The sequence below is a fragment of the Branchiostoma floridae genome, chromosome 6 (genome assembly GCF_000003815.2).
Source record: "Branchiostoma floridae strain S238N-H82 chromosome 6, Bfl_VNyyK, whole genome shotgun sequence".
Taxonomy (NCBI): Eukaryota; Metazoa; Chordata; class Leptocardii; order Amphioxiformes; family Branchiostomatidae; genus Branchiostoma; species Branchiostoma floridae.
Genome location: NC_049984.1, coordinates 17,110,001 through 17,128,557, shown reverse-complemented (window position 1 = coordinate 17,128,557; position 18,557 = coordinate 17,110,001). Strand labels below are relative to the sequence as shown.

The window sequence follows — 18,557 nt, the reverse complement described above, 5'->3', positions numbered from 1 at the left end:
CACTCTGTAAACATTTCCCACACCCCCGAGGTATTCTTGGCATGAGCAAACACTGGCGGTGGAATGACGTAAGGGTCGAATGCGGATTTTGCCCTCTGCCACACACGTTCACATGACCGTTCTGGGACATAGGTTTGTTAACGTTACCTGTTTCCGGTAACTTTTTCTACTGTGAGATTCAAGCGACTGTAACAGTAGGTTCTTTTGCATTGACTGACACGTCACAGTACGCTAGACAACAAGAGTATATCAGGCAGACCTGGCTCTCAATCTATAGTGCGTTGTCTATTAAGAGCTGGGACGGTGAGTGCCTTCTGAACCGAGTGCTTGTACCCTGCAGAACAAGTTTGGAGCAGGTCGGTAGGGGCGGAGCAGGGCAATGATCAGCTCCAGTGAACACCTGGAACAAAAATATAGGTGAACTGTCCTACTTGGGCGACTCGTACGACCTTCTGCGATCCAAAGGAAGCTTTGTTGGAACCATTTCCTGACTGGAGGTTTGGTTTGCGTGCACTGCCAGCTGGTACAACAAGACAACAACACTGAGGCAGTAGAAGTCTATGTAGCGACCCAGAGAGGACCAGACTGGGTGTTTTCGTCCGGTCTACACGTTTTTTTTCGGACTGACTGCTACTCTCACATAACGCCAGCTAAAATGTTTGAATTGTGTCTGCCGTTTCGGACAGCCTGTTTCACAACGTTGAAGAGGGGATGCTATATCTGTGGCGTTTATATGGTGGTAAGTACATATTTGTTTTGTCAGTATGCATGGTCTATTTTCTCTAAGGCTTCTGCTTTAACAGATTGAGAGTGGCTTGTGTGCTCACGGCAAGGGTTGACTTAATTAAGCAGACAGGCATAAACCCCGTTTCAGACATTAGACAGACTTATTCAAATAAGTGGCATTAGTAACCGCGGTGTGTAGTAGGTTAGACCTTTATTGTGACTGCACCTCACTAAATGTCACAAATACTTGAAAGGTCAACACCCGGCGGTGCAAAACTGTGTCCAGTCTCGTGCACTAGTAGCAAATGTTTTAAGTAAGGCTCAATAGTGACCCATAGATGTTTACCTATCTTTATTTTCATACATAATACCAGGCACAATAGCTGTTTGCACTACACCTGTCTTGTCCGGGCTTATATGGAAGACAAATATGTCTCATGCCTTCGGGGCATGACAACTCAAAGGGAAACGTTTGATACTTGTATTTAAGCGGAATCGTTTCTTAAGTGTAGATAAACCACTCAATCAGAAAGAACGTGTAGGTTACATATATGTTGACATGTATAATTATGATACACATGGCACTTTCACTTCAGTATACGGGGAACTTTAACAGTGATTTTTCATTCACATACCAGTAATTAGTGACATGGCAGTAGCTAGGATTGTAGTAGTGGGGATGTGAACACACGAATAGAACGTTAAGCGCCAAACGTCAACAATATAAAATAATATAACGTTCGTGTGTCATGACAGCAATAGACAACAGCATTGAACATTGGCGCTGCTACTGGTCTTTCTGAATAGAAGTTCTGTTGGCCAGCATGTTGTAGTTGGAATAAGGAGTAAGGATGTTCATTCGCACGTTGTCTGCATTACTTATTTAATAAAAAAAGATTTATGTTCTGTTATGTTTTTACTATGTTATGTACCATACGTATCGCTCTTTACTTTGGGACTATAGTTTGTGAATGTCGGGTATTTGTAATTTCTCAGTTCGCCAGTGGAAATCAAGTTGTTAAAGCCAAGTATCAGAACAGCTGGTCGTTATATACATGACAAGTTAGTTTGGAGCGCTCCCAAGGAAGCCTTGTAACTACCAAATGACAGTATGTGAAGCTGATGTAATACTACAGGATTTGGTTTCAGGTGATCAGTGCCTGTTGTATCGGTGCGGAGGTTTGGGACTTGGAAATGAAGAAGGGTGACCAAAAATCGGACCCGAGAAGTCAAAAAGGTGCGTTTCAGTCATTGTAAAATACTAGTACCAAGCCTATTTCAGCACCAAATCTACGGATGAAAATGATAGACAATAGTATACACAGTTACGCACTCTAGATCTACACCTAATTCTTTTCTTTATTTCAATATTTATCATCGAACATACAGTAACTAAATTTTTATGTGTGTCAATGTTATCACGGTTTTCGAGTCTCTGTGTGTGCGTTGTTTGTTTAACATCATAACTAGAGAAGTTGTTGATGGATCTGTAAACTACTGTATGTTGTTTGGTATGTGAATATTCAGAATAAGTGTCGGGACGTCGACAAAAGTCATTAGATTTTCTTAAAGGCTGCCGTAATATGCAATGGTTGTTGTCTTCATTTCTACGTACAGCTCTGGAGTACGCCAAAGGCTTGATCTACCTAAACTTTGCCATGTACATCACCATTTTATTGTGGTCAGTGGGCTATATCTACGCAGTCAGCCAGGTAACGCTTGTTTTTTTCTTAGAGGGTAAACTCCAGAAGGGAGTGTTATTTTCCAACAGATTGTGTATCAATGAATTCACAATCAGCAGCCTTTTTGCAGAATTTCAAATATTAATATAAATATATTTTGGCCCTACATAACGTTACTTCATGTAGGTAAGATGTCCTCAAACCCTTGTTTTTCTGCTTTTACAGGACAGAATTGCAGTGATGAAATCCTGGGCAGCAGCCGTCATCACGTTCACATGTTTAGAGATCGCAGTTCAGATGTACCAGCGAGCTGTTCTTTGGGAAGCTGTAAGTACTGAAAAACGAAATGCTACGTACCATGTATTATACGGAATTCAACTTTGGCTAAGAAAGAACAGACGACCAGTAATAAAAGTGTACATTGCCAAGAATTAAGACGAAACGCTAGCACTGAAAACCACGACTCAGTGACCGTCCATTGAATCTTCCGTCCTATATCAAAGGCGCAAAGTGAGTCAACATGTTTTCTTGTGTTAATGTTAGATACACAGTTTAAACTTATGGTTACAAACACAGACTGTCCGTGTAGTTCTTGCAAGATACATGTACTGATAAATGGTCCTGTGGACGTAAGGACTTGGGTAACTCAATATAGCAGAACAGATCTACATCAACACTCGTCAAAATTTTCGGCCTTGTCACTTGTCGAGATCGAGCTCTTCTGGCAAGGTCGTGGGTTGGGCCGAAATTTCTGTCAGCCAGAATGTCTTTGTGTCGGAACAAAGTTTTAATCATTTACCGCCTTCTGTTTTGTCCAGTATTTCGTGAATGACATGACATTTCCTTTTCTTCCACAGAACCTGTTCGTACATCCGTTCTTTCCGGCGTTCATGGTCTGCCGTATCATCCCAAATGTAAGCCACCTTTCTAACATTTACGTTTAACTTTGGAAATTTAGCACCGAAGTCATTTTTAAAATGGTAGTATCCTACCGCTTACCGGTAAAAATGCTAGTAACAGCGCCAAATATTTCCGTAAGTTCTAGAAGCCCTGTTACGGATGAAAATATATGGCAGCAATGCATGTATACATGTGTACACAATCACGCAATCTGTATCTATTCTACATGTATGCCAGGGTGTGGTAGAGATTTCGATCTGACCAGCCTGGATGCCAGACTGTTTCCAGGGCCTACACAGGCTAACGAAGTTACATGTAGACACGTGCACGGCACGATGAATATCATACTCATAGAGATTGGGCTGGGTGTCTGGAATCCAGGCTACGATCTGACAGCATCGTCGAATCTACCAGTGGAGATCCCGATCGGAGCCTCTGTCGACAGAGATCGCACTCAGTTGAAAAGTTCTGACTATCTTTTAAAGGGAACATCTTTAAATTTACAGACTCAGATCGGCATCTTTACCACAGCTTGCAATCTTAACCGCTGCATCATATATATTTGATATGTATTTTCTGCATCATGTTTGACCAGGTCTATTGCGTTCTTGTGGCCCTATCACACACAACTTCACTAGAAATCTTTTACTATCAAAAACTGGACGAAGAAGAGGCGTCGGGCAGTGCGTCTGGACCACAGGTAAGTTACAAGAGAAATGTTATGCCCTGAATCGAAGTGCACAAATTCCATGTTTGATGATTACACAACTGACAGAGGATGATTTCAGACGAACAGGAATAACGATTACAGAATCATGATACGTGTAATATGAAATCATGATCAGGAAACGATTTTTCCTTAAATTTGACAAATAAACTGATCAATAGATTTGAAGATGAAACGTGATCTAATTTGCCTTACAGAGCATCAACATGTCAACCTAACCTGATTTAATCATGCAGCCATGCTTTTCAGTGAGTCTAGCAGCATTATTGCTTTGTACGAGGTTAAGGCAGACTTTGCGGTGTTTTGATACCCCCCCTCTGCATTGTAGATACGAGGCTCAGTCAAAAAGAAATGTCACCTTGAAATCAATTGTCATTCAAACAGATCTGTACAAAATACACGTCACAATGAGCATATTCTTAAACTAATTTTGACTCGCCCTTGCATGAGAAAATTTTCAACTCATTTTATTTATATCAAGATTTATTATTGAAAAAGGGGCAACAATTTTTCACTGGCCCTGGTATTACCTTGGATTACCTAGTAAGACTATGGATAGTGTTTAAAGGTTTTTGGACTGATAATCTTATGTTCATTGAACTGTTGCCTTTTTTGGTAAAAACTTTGGTTACAACTGTGTGCATATGTAGCCTGACATCCATCCTATTCTAGCTCTTGTTTGCTCCCCTGATCGTTTTACAACAGAACATTCAGAAAGGAAAGCCATTGGATGACCAAAGATGAACTGGTCAGGAATAGAATGGATACCAGGCTGGTTCCTAGAAGGAATAGGATGGATACCAGGCGGGTTCATAGGACCAAAATGGACATTTTCTGTAAAATAAAAATGTATTCACACGTCCAAAATCTTTTGGCATTCCCGTTGTTGTAACACTATCCGGTTGGTGTGTGTATAGTAGTGTGGTTGTAACTAACAATAACAGGTGGTGGTTGTACTTTGTTAAGGAGGGATCACGAGTCAGCCTGCTGCGGGCAGTCCTCAATAACACCCTGTACGACAACCTGTGAACAGGTGTGCACGGACAGGTACCCCTCACTGACCAGGTGTTGCCTTGCTGTCCTGCACCTGTCTTGCAGCCCAAGTCTATCTGTCCGATAGACTAGTTTACACTTCCGTGCACTATAAAAACTGCTTCCATCACATGTGTGACTATCATTTCTGCCACCATTTGCACACACTCTAAGAACAGCTCGAAAAGCTGAACTAATTATAAAATGTATTTGCAGTTACTATAGCATAGACTGATGATACGTTTCAATTGTTATGTTATTCTTTATTTTCATAAACTGTCATTCTGTATCATCATTTGTGTTCATGCTATTTTTCATGCCAGTACCCGGGTGTAATGGATTACAAGTAAACATCAAACAGAATTTGCATACCCATGCACACATTCAAACATGTTCAAAAACGTTGGTGGAAATGATGTAATCACCCATGGATGCAGGCAGCTTTTGTAGTCTACAGAAGTGCAATCTTGTTTCCTGCCCTCTAACATTACCTGTTGTATCCTATTCTGATTAACCTACTGTGATTAGAGCAACCTCCATGCCTTATCTAAAGTGTAGAAACTTTTTAAAGTGTTAAAATGTTGTTACCTGGTATTTTCAATTACATGTAGCTTTTAATGATTTATATCTGTCACAATCAATACAATTCTACAAGCCTATGATTACTTGCTAGAACTGTTGTCTAGAGCAGTTGCATCATCAATGCTGAAATTCAACTTCAAACACAACTCAGTACTTTGCTTTTTTTCCTGGAATCACTGTCAGTGATCAAGTGCACATTTGCACTATCCTGTCTCTGAAATCATCCCCTGTTCAACTGTACAATGTGTCATTTCTCTTTCTACAAGTATAGAGAATTCTTAGTCAGTATCCTACTATGATCAAGTATACAGATAAGAATAGTATGTGTAAACTGTACATTAGTGGCAATTGTTGCTTATACCTTTGACATATACAATGGGCTTAGTGTCCTTTAACGTTCCTTATATATGTACAAGAAGAGACTCAAATTCTAAGGAATATTTTGTTGCAATACCCAGTAACCATTTTGATTTATTCCATTCTATTTAGACACCCGCACCTGAAGCTCCAAGTGAAACACCTGAGGAAGCGACGGGAACTACAAAGGAGTAAAACTTAAACTTGAAGACTTAGGATGACCCTTGTATCTTCAAAACGAATTCTTTTACCCAACACCTAAGGCTTACTATAGGAGTTCTGTATCAAACTATTGCGAACAAACTTGTACATGTACTCCTACATGTGATGACTGAAATACTGTAATTTTTTTAACTTTTGTGGCGGCTTTATTTTTGAGGTGACCTCTTCACCGCAACTTTATGACACAGCAAAATATGAATTTCCAATGTAGACATAAAGTCCATGTCTGGTAGGTAAGATAACCATATGACCAACAGCAGTTTGAAATGTATCATGGCTATCCCTGCATGGTCTTGAATAAGCCAGCACTGTAGCAAACCAAAGTTGCAAGATAGCTGAAGTTGACATTTGACAGAGAAAAGAGACAGTTTTCAATTGAAGCTTGAAAGTTTCCATGTGTATGCAAATCAGCAAAAGGCATTTTGATGTTTAAATTATGACCCAAGGTTTCCCTTTTTGTTCATATGAAATGAATTGATGAAAAGGAAGGAATTAAAATGCTATAGGTAGTATCACATATATTAATTATGTATAATCTAAAAGCATATTAAATGCAAATAAAGCTTATAAGACTTGAAAAAATGTCTTGTGTATTTCTTTATCTTTACTATGATAGTTTATGTTAGTAACAACAATATTGGCACCAAGGCATGAAGTTTATACTAAGGACTCACACGTGAGTAACTGCAATATCTTTATGATCTTTAAACATTAAACTAAACATTAAACTGAAATTCTATATATCTGAACAGTAAGGTGTTTTCCTTATATACATGATACCCTCTTCTTTACTTGATGTTGAATATCTGGGTCACATTGCATCAAGACGTCCTGTAAATAAAAACAGTATTAGAAATAGAAGAAAAAAAAAGATATTTTCTTACCACAGAACAATCTGATATCAAATCGTCCATAAAATTACATTTAGATAGTAATACTAATAGATAAGTAGTTGATACATATGAAATGTGCTTACCATGTCTACCTGTCTCAGGGATTCTGTGCTGCATTGTGGTAAACAATGCATGAGGATTCTGGTAATTTGTCCCATCAGATCCAAGGTAAGAAGTTGGCCCTGATGAAAGAAATAGATGAGTTGAGTCCGTCTAAACTTAGGCGGTAGTAATTGACGTCTAGTTGTATATCAGCCATCTTTTCATCATGAAGAAAAAAGCTATAGAAACTAGGGTTGTGTACCTTTGTTTATCATCAAATCTGTTTGTACAAAAAAGTTTAAACAGTTACTGTAAAAAAAAGCACTAAAACATAAAACAAGAATGTCTGAAAAGTAGTACTCTGTCCTTGGATAATACCTCTCAAAAACAATACTAACAACTAAAAACATGAAAATATATCTAACCATAAGCTTCCACAAATAAGCGTACACTTTCCAAATTTGAATATAATTTTGTCTTACCTTCATACGTTAAGACTGAAATTGTTCTAAAATTATTCCAGAACAATTTCTGAGTTTATGATATGAAGGTCTCACCCTGTATGTGGCCTTTGCTCCTCCCCACATCTCCTCCCCTCCCACCGATTGGTAAAGTCCAATGACCTTGACATGCATGGACAGGGCAGTGGGGAGAAACTTGGGGTTCTGCAGGATGTCCACAGGACAGGCAACAAGGGTCCTGGGTAGGGGGGTATATACAAAATAAATGTTTATCAGGGAGAGATGCAGGCACTCGTGGCTCATACATGTAAGTCGTACAGGATGTTCAATGAGCCTTTAGAATACAGTCAAACATGTGCAAGAAGACTCGGGGGGCTAATAGAATCTGGACTACAGATGGTCTTTATAGAAAGGATGGATTCTTTATGTTTTTGACAATGGTATAAACCACCAAAAATGTTCTCATTGGTCAGGATGGTCCTAATATGTAGAGGTGGCCACTTGTATACAAAATGTAGGTAATGTTCTGAAAGAGGCTAGGCAGAAGTGAACAGATACAAAATAGAGAATGCAATGAAATCCCAAAAAATAAAACGACCTCTGACAATATATAAAGGAAACCAAGTAGTGGGGTGAATAAAGATAGCACGAGCAAACTAGACACTATGGTTGAGCCTGACTGCCATGTCTTGTCTCACAAAACATAATACCTTTTTATAGATACAATATAGGGTATAGACACAAGAAAAGTCATGTACCTGAAGAACATGACTGGCACCAGCTGGTACAGCCTGTCTGGACACAGTCTGGTCTGTGCAGAAGGGTTCTCAATGTCTTCTACTGGGAATAAAAAAGAAGGAACTGATGATGTATATTGTATTCTATGCTATTGTGCGATGACCATTGAGAAAAGTACAGATTCACTTAACAACTTAATAGCAGATTGATGATTACAAAATCTGAAAATATCCAATCATAAACTGTTACAGGAAAAGAGTTATTTTTTACCTATAAGGAGTTGATAAGGTATATTGTAATGCTCTTGCGAGTTGACCAATGAGAAGAGTACCGATTTACTGGGGACTGAAATTTACAATGAATGACAGATTTCTTACCTGTGAAGATACTCAGGGTCTCTGGGTAGGTGTTCAGCAGGGACTGAGCTAGTTTCACCCATGGACTGCTGGCTGGCTTAGATTCCTGGTAAATGGTAAAAAAAGAAGCTCTTATACTACAAACTTCATCTCGACACAACCCTTACACTTACTATTACATGTACATTTCAAAACATTTCTTCCTACTAACGACCACTATAAACTGCCAATCATGAAGAATTGACCAATTTAAGATTCACCTAGACTTTTAAGTGATTTCACAAACCTGACAGGTGAAGTCCACTATCGACAGGTGTAACATGATCATCAACAGCAGGCAGGATGCAACCTGGAGGGCACATTTTCAAAATTGCAAAGTTGTTAGCCATTGAATCTTCATCATGAAAAACAAACAAACATTGCAGGGTTGTGTGTGTTCTTTCATCAGTGTAGCATGTGGGGAGAATGTCACAGTGGTTCTTGATGCTCCCTCTGGACCAAGAAGTCATGAATCCCAGCTGTGCTGAACCAGATAGGCATGCTACTGGAAAGGGTTTCAGTACTTAGGTCAGGGCTTAAAGCTATCATGGTTTACTGTTCATTGTACTCGTCAAAAAGAGATCAGGGAATTTCCCAAAGACAATAAACCTGAGTGTGAATACTGTACATAGGGCCTCTGTCTTCTCTGTCATGACCAGTGGAATTTAGAATATCTCAACTGTTCATTGAATTTATTTGAGTGTTTTAAAATAGTATATACCTTTTCACCCATTGGTCCTTCGAGTTCCTGTATGGCCTTCATCACTCTGGCAGTGCTGGACAGCACCACAGTATGAGACCTGCTTAGGCAAAACAGAACCAGTCACTCATCCATTTTATTCTTAAACACCAGTTTTTCTGGTCTTTTTGTCTGACCCTAAATGCAAAACCCAAGTGAGGGAAACACACAGGAATTGGCTATCATGAATTCCAATGTATAAATCCTAACCCTACCTAAACCTTGTATAAATTGTTATGTATAAATCCCAACCTTGTTTAAAATGTAACACCACAAGACAATAACAGAACAATTGGAATTCTGATACTGGGTATCTGTTTAGTACCTGTATTTTGTAGTGAGTCCATGGAAAAGTGCTGCAGCCACAGGCCATATGTCACCTCTAGCAATATCTGCACAAGTAGGAACTCCAGCACTGGTTTCGTCATAAAGTATACTGCAATACAGAAAATGTAATGGGGAATGTTAGTTCTTTATTTTCTTAACAACCTTTACTATACTGATATTTTCAAGCTTGCAAAGTCTTCTCCAAGTTGAGATACATGGATTTGATACATGTGAATAGTTCCTGATTCTTATGTACTGTATATGAATATATTAACATACATATCTAAACAAAATAAAGATGCTACCTTGTAGCCCACTGTGTAAGGGCATCGATCTTCCCCAGGGGTGTAGGAAGTTGTCCCTCCCCAAATCCACAGCACTGGTGAGACACAAGTGGCTTCAGCCTGCTCCACCAAGCCTGGAAGTGGACAATTGGCCAGACGAAATTTGTAAGAAAACAGTGAAGCAAAGACTTTCTTGGACAATTTTTCTAAAAAATTTAGACTCACTCACTCACTCACTATCCGGTTTAGCGTCCGTTCTTCCCTGTCTTGCAGAGGTTGGACGACTGATTTCCAAACATTTTCTTCAAAAGATCACCATAGATGACTTTATTCTTGAGTAATGTAACTTGAAGTCAAAGTTACTGTCAAAGATACTGGTGTGTCAGTACTTACCAGTAGAGAGGCTGTCAGTAATGGGCTTGATGTCAGTAGTTGTTCCAGCCACTGTTCACCATTGCTAGATGCTGTACTCGCTGAATGTGAAGTTACAACTCTCAGGGCACCCTGGAAGGACATAAGAGAAATGATATAATGATACAAAATTAAAAATCACATGCTCTTGACAAATCATACATGTGTACCTGTGCCACTCTTTTGTTAAGTGAGATTTTAGAAATTATGATTATGAATGACATTGATAACTGTTGAGATTGAACAGTTGATAATGTTATGAATTAAACAAAAATCCACAAACAACATATACCCAGTACCTGGTTATCAATTCAGGTTTCATGCAGGTATACATTATAAACAGCTGCATAGCTTCAGTTTTCCATTAAATGCATATGTTTGTGATATTTTGAGCAATGTACAGGAAAATATGATATTGGAAACATTACAAATGATTACAAGTAACAGTTCCTCCATTGTAAATGTTTAGCACAAGAAAAATGTCAGAAACCTGTCCACTCACCCTTGTTAGATAGAACGTCACATCAAAGGGAAGACAAGAGGACTGTCCCACGTGATTCCTCTATAAAATGAAAAAGCATAGAAAAATGGTTGATGATTTTGAGCAAACAACCTCAAAATGCTGTTCAGTGTTATGCAATTGTGCATGTTTCCAGTAAATGTAGGAAGAAATCTATTTCAAATTTGCCATCATTTGGCTAGTAGCAAATGGGGAAAGTAAGCTTTGTAAAATATGGTAGTGTCTGTCAATATAGTGTATCTGCATAACAGTATAACAGTAGTGCTCATTTATTTATTTATTTAGTGTGTACATTACACACACAGTGCACATCGTAGATTTGAAGAGGTAGATACAACTCACCAACAATGTGTTGATGAACCCAGCTACAGCAGACAGTGCTTCAGTACTGAATCTTTCCTGAGGACTGACTCCGTACAGATACTCGGCTGGTAAACTCATGCACAGTCTGGAACAACAGCACAGTGTAAAAACTGTAGATATGCTAAATTGAATAAGGATATCCCCGTAGCTGAACTGGTAGCAGCCTTACAGTTGAGCTCCTGGTTTTGACATTGGTAACTGGGTGACCCTGCTTGAAATCCTGGTATCTCTTCTTATGATCAAAACGCCAGGTTCAAATCATGGTTGGAGCTGCACTTCTTTTTGGAAGGGACTTAAAATGGGAGTCCTGTGTTTGACAAGGTATCTTAAATACACAAAAGGAGAAGGGCTAGCAACCCCTCCTTGTGAAAATATACTCCATCACAGAAACAGCAAGGACCTACATGTATGTGCCACAAGTCACTGCAAGGTGAACAACAACCTAAAATAAATGCACATCAGTAATCTCTAAGGTAGGCACAGTTCATATATCCAGGTGTTCAAGACATTCTTATGAAGACCTCAATAACACAATCTTAGGGTACCTAGCAGAATTACAAGGGTTGCTGTTAACTACAGTCAAAGTTAAACACACCTTATGAAAGTACAGGTTTCCTGTTCCTCCAATGTGAGTCTGTCCATGTCACCACTCTCCTGTCCTGATTGGTCCATCCTGTCACTCAGAGCTCCCAGCAGCAAACTGTCATGTGACTTGGTTCTGCTTACTGATTGGCTAGAAGTCTGATCCAATGATACAAGTGGTAGCAACTCCTGATGAAGCAAAATATGTAAAGTGGTCATGGATTGAAGCGGTTCAGATTAGGGCTGGGTATCGGTACAGCGTACCGGTACAAAACCGGTTTTTCTTATTGGACCGGTCCAGAAAAACCGGACCTGAAAAAGTTAGGTGGACCGGATGTTGGACCGATTAGAAAATTAACATATTATTTGATCAGGCATTCACACGTTTTGGCGCTTGCAGTTGGAAGAAAATGACAAGAGTGAAGTAGAGTAGAGTTTATAGTAATTTCTACCAAGGTTTACAGTCAGTCGTACAGGTGCAGTTAGCGTTGTAGGATTTTAAAACGCCATTGTAAGTCTAATACTTCACCAAACAGATTTCTTTGTAGTGAAATGCACCATTGGTATGAGTCATACTGAATCAGGTCCAGGTTCAGGTCCGGACCTGGACCTGATCCTCTGGACCTGAACCGGACCTGGACCTGAATTTTCTGTACCGGTACCCAGCCCTAGTTCAGATAGTGATACTTTTTACCATTTGGCTTAAAAAGGTTTGTGAAAGGCTACATTAATCTGACGTATTTTATGCTTGAAACAATCCTAAGAAAAATGTTTAAATAGGACTTAGACGTCACCTTTTGGAATTCCAAGTTATCATTTACAACTAACTTTCCTTTTCTTTTTACTATAACCTTTTCAAAGAATCCATGCCTGTTAGGTTCTATACAAGATTATACATTTTCCGTCTTTGCGAAAAACACCAGCCAGTTCTTACTTAAGATACATTCAAGCCACGAAAGTTTCAGGTTCAGTTCACACAACAGATAGTTGGTATGCAAAACTTACCTGTAAAAGGCATGTTAGCTCAGAGAAGCAGCCAACTGATTGCACTGATTTCTCACAATGTTGGCACAACTGTCTGGTATGAACATGATCCTCTCCTGTGTCCAACATTTGTGATCTAAATGGCAAAACAAAGTTTTATAAAATTACAAGTACAAGTAAATGTTTATAGATTTGCAATTTCAAATAGGCTTCACACTCTCTTACACATAACAAAATGCATCATAGTCTTATTTCCTTAGCATCATTTTTCGAAAATCAACCAAATGTTGGGAACAATGCACAACTTTAAAGCAAAAAAAAAATACAGCATGGCTAGAGTACCTGTTGATGTTATCTAACAATGAGTGAACCATGTCCTGAGCTGCCTGTGTGTAGGATCCTCCATACCCACCCTCATCTACTGACAGGGGCAGGAAGTAATGGAGTACCCAATGGTGGTATTCATGTCTGTAACAAATAAAACTGTTCTCATACCATCACTGGAAACTGATGCACGACATCAAAGGCAATAACTTGCAAAAGGCAGCTGCCTTGGCCACTTCTGTATAGTCAAGAGCTCACATCATGGACTAGCAGTCTTTACGAGAAGATTAAGGGTATTTGAAAATTGCCACACCTTAAGCTAATAAAAAAACAGCACTTCAATAAGACTAGGAGGGGTAGGAGCATGCCCCACTGTGTGTAAGTTAGCAACACCAGAAATATCTAATACTATTCTTTTGGAACTAGGGAATTAACCAAATAGAAAATGAAAATAAAACAAATGTGCAATCTATTTTCATTGTGACTTTAAAAAATGAGAATCACACCTTGCCATTTGACACAAGAAGTCCTGCAGGGGGTTTACCTGTGGTTCTAACCTCATCCAGTCTCTTAGGGAAAACTGAAATAAAACATAAGAAATTGTAATTGTTTAGCTTACTACCAGGATGGACATGATTTGAAATTGTCTTGGTGCAGATTGGCTGACATATGCTGATTTCTCTGTATATGGGCAGTGTCCTTTGTGCTGATTGGCTTTCAGTTAATAAACCATATTTCTATGAGTAGTGTCCTTGGTGCTGATTGGCTTGCAGTTAATGAACAGTATTTCTATGAGTAGTGTCCTTGGTGCTGATTGGCTTGCTGTTAATGAACAGTATTTCTATGAGTAGTGTCCTTGGTGCTGATTGGCTTGCTGTTAATGAACCATATTTCTATGAGTAGTGTCCTTGGTGCTGATTGGCTTGCTGTTAATGAACCGTATTTCTATGAGTAGTGTCCTTGGTGCTGATTGGTTTGCTGTTAACAAACCTTATTTTCATGAGTACTGTCCTTGTTGCTGATTGGCTTGCAGCAAACAAATCTTATGAGTAGTGTCCTTGGTGCTGATTGGTTTGCTGTTAACAAACCTGATTTTCATTAGTATTGTTCTTGTTGCTGATTGGCTTGCAGCAAACAAATCTTATGAGTAGTGTCCTTGGTGCTGATTGGCTATAACAAAGATTGTCTCAAAGACTGTTTAGCAAGCCAAGATTTAAAATCACTATGTCTGCTATATACACAATGTACATTAACAAGCCTTGGTGCCTTACCTTCTGTGCTTCAGTACCAAGGATTTGTTTGAAGAAACCAGAGTGGTAGATTTGTGCTGCCGCCAGCATTACCTGCTGGTCTTCAGCTGTAGCAAAATCAGACCGTACAATGAAAGATTCTGGTTTAATCAATTTGCTATATCTGCATAAAAGTATGCAATACGCAGGAGATAATTACTGATTACATTTCAGTCAATTAATGAAAAAAGACACAAGCAGCTACTATTGATTCATCCTTAGGAGCCTTTTACATAAAATGTACTTAAAAAAAAACTTGGTTCAAAATGGAAACCAGAACAACCAGAATGAGACGACACAGTTTGTACCTTTCACTTCATCCCTGGATCTTCTAAAAAAACATTGCGTGTCCATGGCAACACCACACCCTGGTCTACTCCCAGGTATGCCAACATCACCGCCGAGTAGTCTGGGGACCAGGTACAGAAACTATAGAGGAAAACAAGTGAATATTCTCTGCTTGTCTGTGTTTCACATTTTGCATATGTTAGTTACATCAACCACAGAGCGACAAGAATTATCAATGGACATTAAATCTTAATCAAAACTAGGGCTGCATGCTGAAATGTAAGTTATCAGGTACGGGTACTGGTACAGGTACAGATCTAGACCTGTAACTGTACCTAAACAAAACTTCCTCAGTCATTAGGAGATGAAATGAGGTTAGGAGATGAAATCTTCAAACATGGCTCTGATTTCAAGTTTCAGGGAGGCATTTTTGTCTTTGTGGTAGGGTGTACGCATTTTCAGCCACAAAATAAGCACATAATTGGTGTTAATTCATATTGGTATAGAACCGGTACTTTGGATTTGTACCAAATCGATTTTCACGGTACAGTACCAGTGCACAGTACACAGTCCTTAAATTTGCCTTATCATTAAATTAACTATAATTACACAAGACGTAGGAGAAATTCTAAACATATCACAGGGCTGTTGGAACTTCAAACTTGTCATAAACTTGTTGTTATATTCCTTACCTTGTGCACTATAGAATGAGGAATGAAGGTTCTCCTCTCCTCTGTACTGTGTGATGATGTAAAACTGTTGTCTGTTTGTGCTGCATGCTCCAGAAATGCTGTACAAAACCTGATAGACAAGCATAAAACAGGATCTAGGAGCTGGATAAATTGAATTATTAAAAACTATATGCTTTTCATCTGCTACACCATACTATAGGAAGCGTAGTCTTTTGCAAAATACCAGCCAGCACATCATATGAGCTTATTTTGATATACCTGACTTACATGGAAGCTACAATGGTCAGTGCAATGATAGAAATGTTTGGTCACATATTATACAAAATCAACTATTGTTTCACTACAATCTATGGAAAACATTGTGAAACTAATTCCTTATTTGAACCAGCTGTCATTGTAAACATAGATATGTATTGTATGCAAGATAACAATTACTCATGTAACTGGATGGATGTTGGATAGACTTTCCAATCAATTATTATCTTGCATCTTTATTGTATCTTATTATCTGGATGTCTAATTTTTATTGACATATCAAATTGTATTCTATTACAGCCATGACAATTGTAATATCATTTGTCTTTTATATAATGGTCAAGGAGCTTGTTTACTTACTTGAGACAGTAGATCATGTCCACCCTGGTACTGCAGCACAATGTGTTTGTGAGGGCCACCACATATGGGCTGCTACTACCTGGCACCTGGGAAATCCAGCATTGATAATTGTGTTATGGCTATGGCTATGAATGTTCATGATTTTTAGAGTACAATGGTATTGACACTATATGAATTTGCTTACCTGGACTTTAGGGAACAAAGTCTGCAGGGATCCCAGATGGAGTAGGAAGGCAGCCAGGCCATGCACATGGTGTAGATCGAGATGTGGCCCCTGTTCAATGGGTACGAGAATTACTTATGACATCCTAGTGTTGAAAGCCAAGTTCACAATATGTAGGCGAAAGCTCCACCTCTGTGAAAATTCAAGCGTCCGAAACTGCTAAGACGGCGTCTACAAGCGTCCAAAGGCGTCTGAGCGCGTTTCAAACTCTCTGGACGCGTCCATTGCCGTCAGAAACGGCCGCGAACACATCGTGAGCGTCCGGGCCGTTCTGTCAGTTTTTTTGTTGGACGCCCAGACGGCTGAAAGACGTCTGAGACGGCCACTGATGGGGCTATAAAATACTTAGGAACCCGACGCCCTCAGACGGCTTGCGTCTGTCCTTATCCCCACGGGAAACATGACGTTTTAACTTCTGCACATGCGCCAATTTCAGCGGGTGAATTCGAATTTCAGACCGTTGAACAATCCGGCGGTTGCAGGACATATGTTCATAAGGTGACTATTTCTGTGGATTTTATGTCTGTTTGTTAAAATTTTGCTTACTTTTAGACCAAGGACATCACGTCTAGAAGTAGCAGTTGATGTTTCTACGACATTGTGCTGAGGTTGGGTTTACGGCGATGACTTTATTCGTTATTTATACTAAAAAAGAATGTACAAAAATTATTTGTCGTGCGCCGACAAGGGGGATGAATCATACTACTTACCTGAAGCAACTGTGAAACGTAACGGACAGGAGAAATCACAGATGCCGTCAAAAGAAGCAGCGTCCTTCCGTTAGCTGACTGTCGATACTTTGCTGGCGCCGGTAAGTGAATACTCATTTTATTCTTATTTTTGTACAACATGTTGTTGCAAAGTTTGCCGACGACGGTTGCAAAGTTTCGGTGCCCTCCCCACATACGCAAAGGAATGATAAAATTTAGGATCTTACTTTGAGGCCACAAAATAAAAAGACTTATGAACACGTCGTAAAATACTTGTAAAAAATATCTGTGGTTTCGATTAAGAATGATAATGCTGTTAAAATGTAGATTTAGACAACAGATAATGAGATAGCACCTACCGATTTTGCCGTCAATGAAATCGGCCCTCCCAACTACTAGGGGTTGGGAACTTATGAAACGGACGAATTTGTTTCGCTACCGCGAAATAAAAATGACATATGAGCTTTGTAGAAAATGTATTACACATTTACAATGTATCCAGTCTTTAATTAAGACTATTGTGATTAAAATGTACGATAGAGAATTATAAAACGTCCTGTATTCACCCTTGATAATATGTGGACTCGTCCATTATGATGTAACGTGTGACAGTGCGGGCGGCACGGCGGCACAAAGAGCCGCGGACACGATTGAAGGTCGGATTGAATTTCATACATGTAGCAAAGTTTATCAAACGCCGCGAAGTATGTCTGAATTTACGAAGAAATTTGTTCACGTTGCGTTTGATTTTAACTAAACCTGACGGCCCGGTCGTGGGTGGTCTTCCACTGCCTGGCTGAATATTTGTTTGTTTGGTATGTGGCAACGCTTGTCCCAACAGGCCATAAAATTATAGCCGTGACCGGACGGCGTCAGAAACGGCGTCCGGGCAGCCGTCTACGCACGTTCCAAATTAAATGCACCGGCCCGTTATGAGTTTCTACCGTACTGCCTGACTAACTAAAACTGTGTCTTGAAGAAAAAATATTTTGCTAGGAGTTTGGCCCAGATATTAACCTTTAATAATATAGCGATGACTGCCTCTTGGCCTTTCATTCCATTTTCTGTCGAATTTTACGATCTGTACCCCCCGTGGGAAGGCGTGGTGGAGGCTACCGCCCGTACCAGCGGCCTGGATTACGCCGTTTATGCCCGTCGCAATCGGCGTCCGATCCGTCCCAGCAGCCTGGATTACGTCATTTACGTCCGTCGCAATCGGCGTCTGGTCCGTCCGCAGAGACGTCTGTTCCCAGCGGGGGGCCCGCCCGACGGAGCGCGGGAGCGTCCGGCTGCCCGCTTTCAGACGCCGTCTCGGACGTCCCGAACGTCCGACCGGACGCGTCTAAAGTGCCAATCTAGACGCGTCCAAGCGTTTGTTATGCCGTTCGGACCGTCTTGGACGTTTCGTCGGACGTTCAAAAGCCCGTCCCATGCCGTCCGCCGCCGTAA

The 18,557-nt window shown here is 39.9% G+C and overlaps 2 protein-coding genes across 5 annotated transcripts; one reads left to right on the top strand and one right to left on the bottom strand.

The window, feature by feature from the left end:
• The first annotated feature begins 276 nt into the window (after positions 1 to 276).
• LOC118417362 lies at positions 277 to 6,922 on the top strand. 4 transcript variants are annotated; one of them, XM_035822915.1, is made up of 8 exons: positions 277 to 739; positions 1,876 to 1,963; positions 2,344 to 2,438; positions 2,634 to 2,735; positions 3,266 to 3,322; positions 3,904 to 4,008; positions 5,002 to 5,082; positions 6,139 to 6,922. In XM_035822915.1, exons 1-7 carry the CDS (start codon positions 656 to 658, stop codon positions 5,062 to 5,064), a joined length of 594 nt encoding a protein of 197 aa, XP_035678808.1. In that variant the 5' UTR covers positions 277 to 655; the 3' UTR covers positions 5,065 to 5,082; positions 6,139 to 6,922. The 4 variants fall into 4 exon arrangements, with proteins under 4 accessions (XP_035678808.1, XP_035678809.1, XP_035678807.1 ...); XM_035822916.1 differs by having other exon boundaries at positions 5,002 to 5,068; positions 6,139 to 6,921; XM_035822914.1 differs by lacking the exon at positions 5,002 to 5,082 and having other exon boundaries at positions 6,139 to 6,919.
• LOC118418152 (Fanconi anemia group A protein homolog) lies at positions 6,374 to 14,975 on the bottom strand. The gene is made up of 18 exons (XM_035823988.1): positions 14,948 to 14,975; positions 14,563 to 14,648; positions 13,798 to 13,871; positions 13,310 to 13,435; positions 12,989 to 13,103; positions 11,997 to 12,172; positions 11,381 to 11,486; positions 11,021 to 11,080; positions 10,501 to 10,611; positions 10,129 to 10,241; positions 9,822 to 9,932; positions 9,479 to 9,557; positions 9,005 to 9,067; positions 8,740 to 8,824; positions 8,383 to 8,464; positions 7,721 to 7,862; positions 7,205 to 7,303; positions 6,374 to 7,059 (listed from the first exon to the last, which is right to left on the bottom strand). The coding sequence occupies exons 1-18, from the start codon at positions 14,973 to 14,975 to the stop codon at positions 6,994 to 6,996; spliced, it is 1,722 nt and encodes a 573-aa protein (XP_035679881.1). The 3' UTR covers positions 6,374 to 6,993.
• Between the last annotated feature and the right edge of the window lie 3,582 nt (positions 14,976 to 18,557).

What these genes read in the sequence shown, in the direction of transcription:
- LOC118418152 (XM_035823988.1), bottom strand. Translation starts at nt 14,975, where the DNA reads ATGTTGGCATACCTGGGAGTAGACCAGG. An exon ending in AAGGACCAATGGGTGAAAAG is followed by an intron (nt 9,068 to 9,478) that starts GTATATACTATT and finishes TGTGCCCTCCAG; the next exon opens with GTTGCATCCTGCCTGCTGTT. An exon ending in GAGCAAAGGCCACATACAGG is followed by an intron (nt 7,304 to 7,720) that starts GTGAGACCTTCA and finishes TTCTTTCATCAG; the next exon opens with GGCCAACTTCTTACCTTGGA.
- LOC118417362 (XM_035822915.1), top strand. Translation starts at nt 656, where the DNA reads ATGTTTGAATTGTGTCTGCCGTTTCGGACAGCCTGTTTCACAACGTTG. An exon ending in ATATCTACGCAGTCAGCCAG is followed by an intron (nt 2,439 to 2,633) that starts GTAACGCTTGTT and finishes CTGCTTTTACAG; the next exon opens with GACAGAATTGCAGTGATGAA. An exon ending in TCTGCCGTATCATCCCAAAT is followed by an intron (nt 3,323 to 3,903) that starts GTAAGCCACCTT and finishes ATGTTTGACCAG; the next exon opens with GTCTATTGCGTTCTTGTGGC.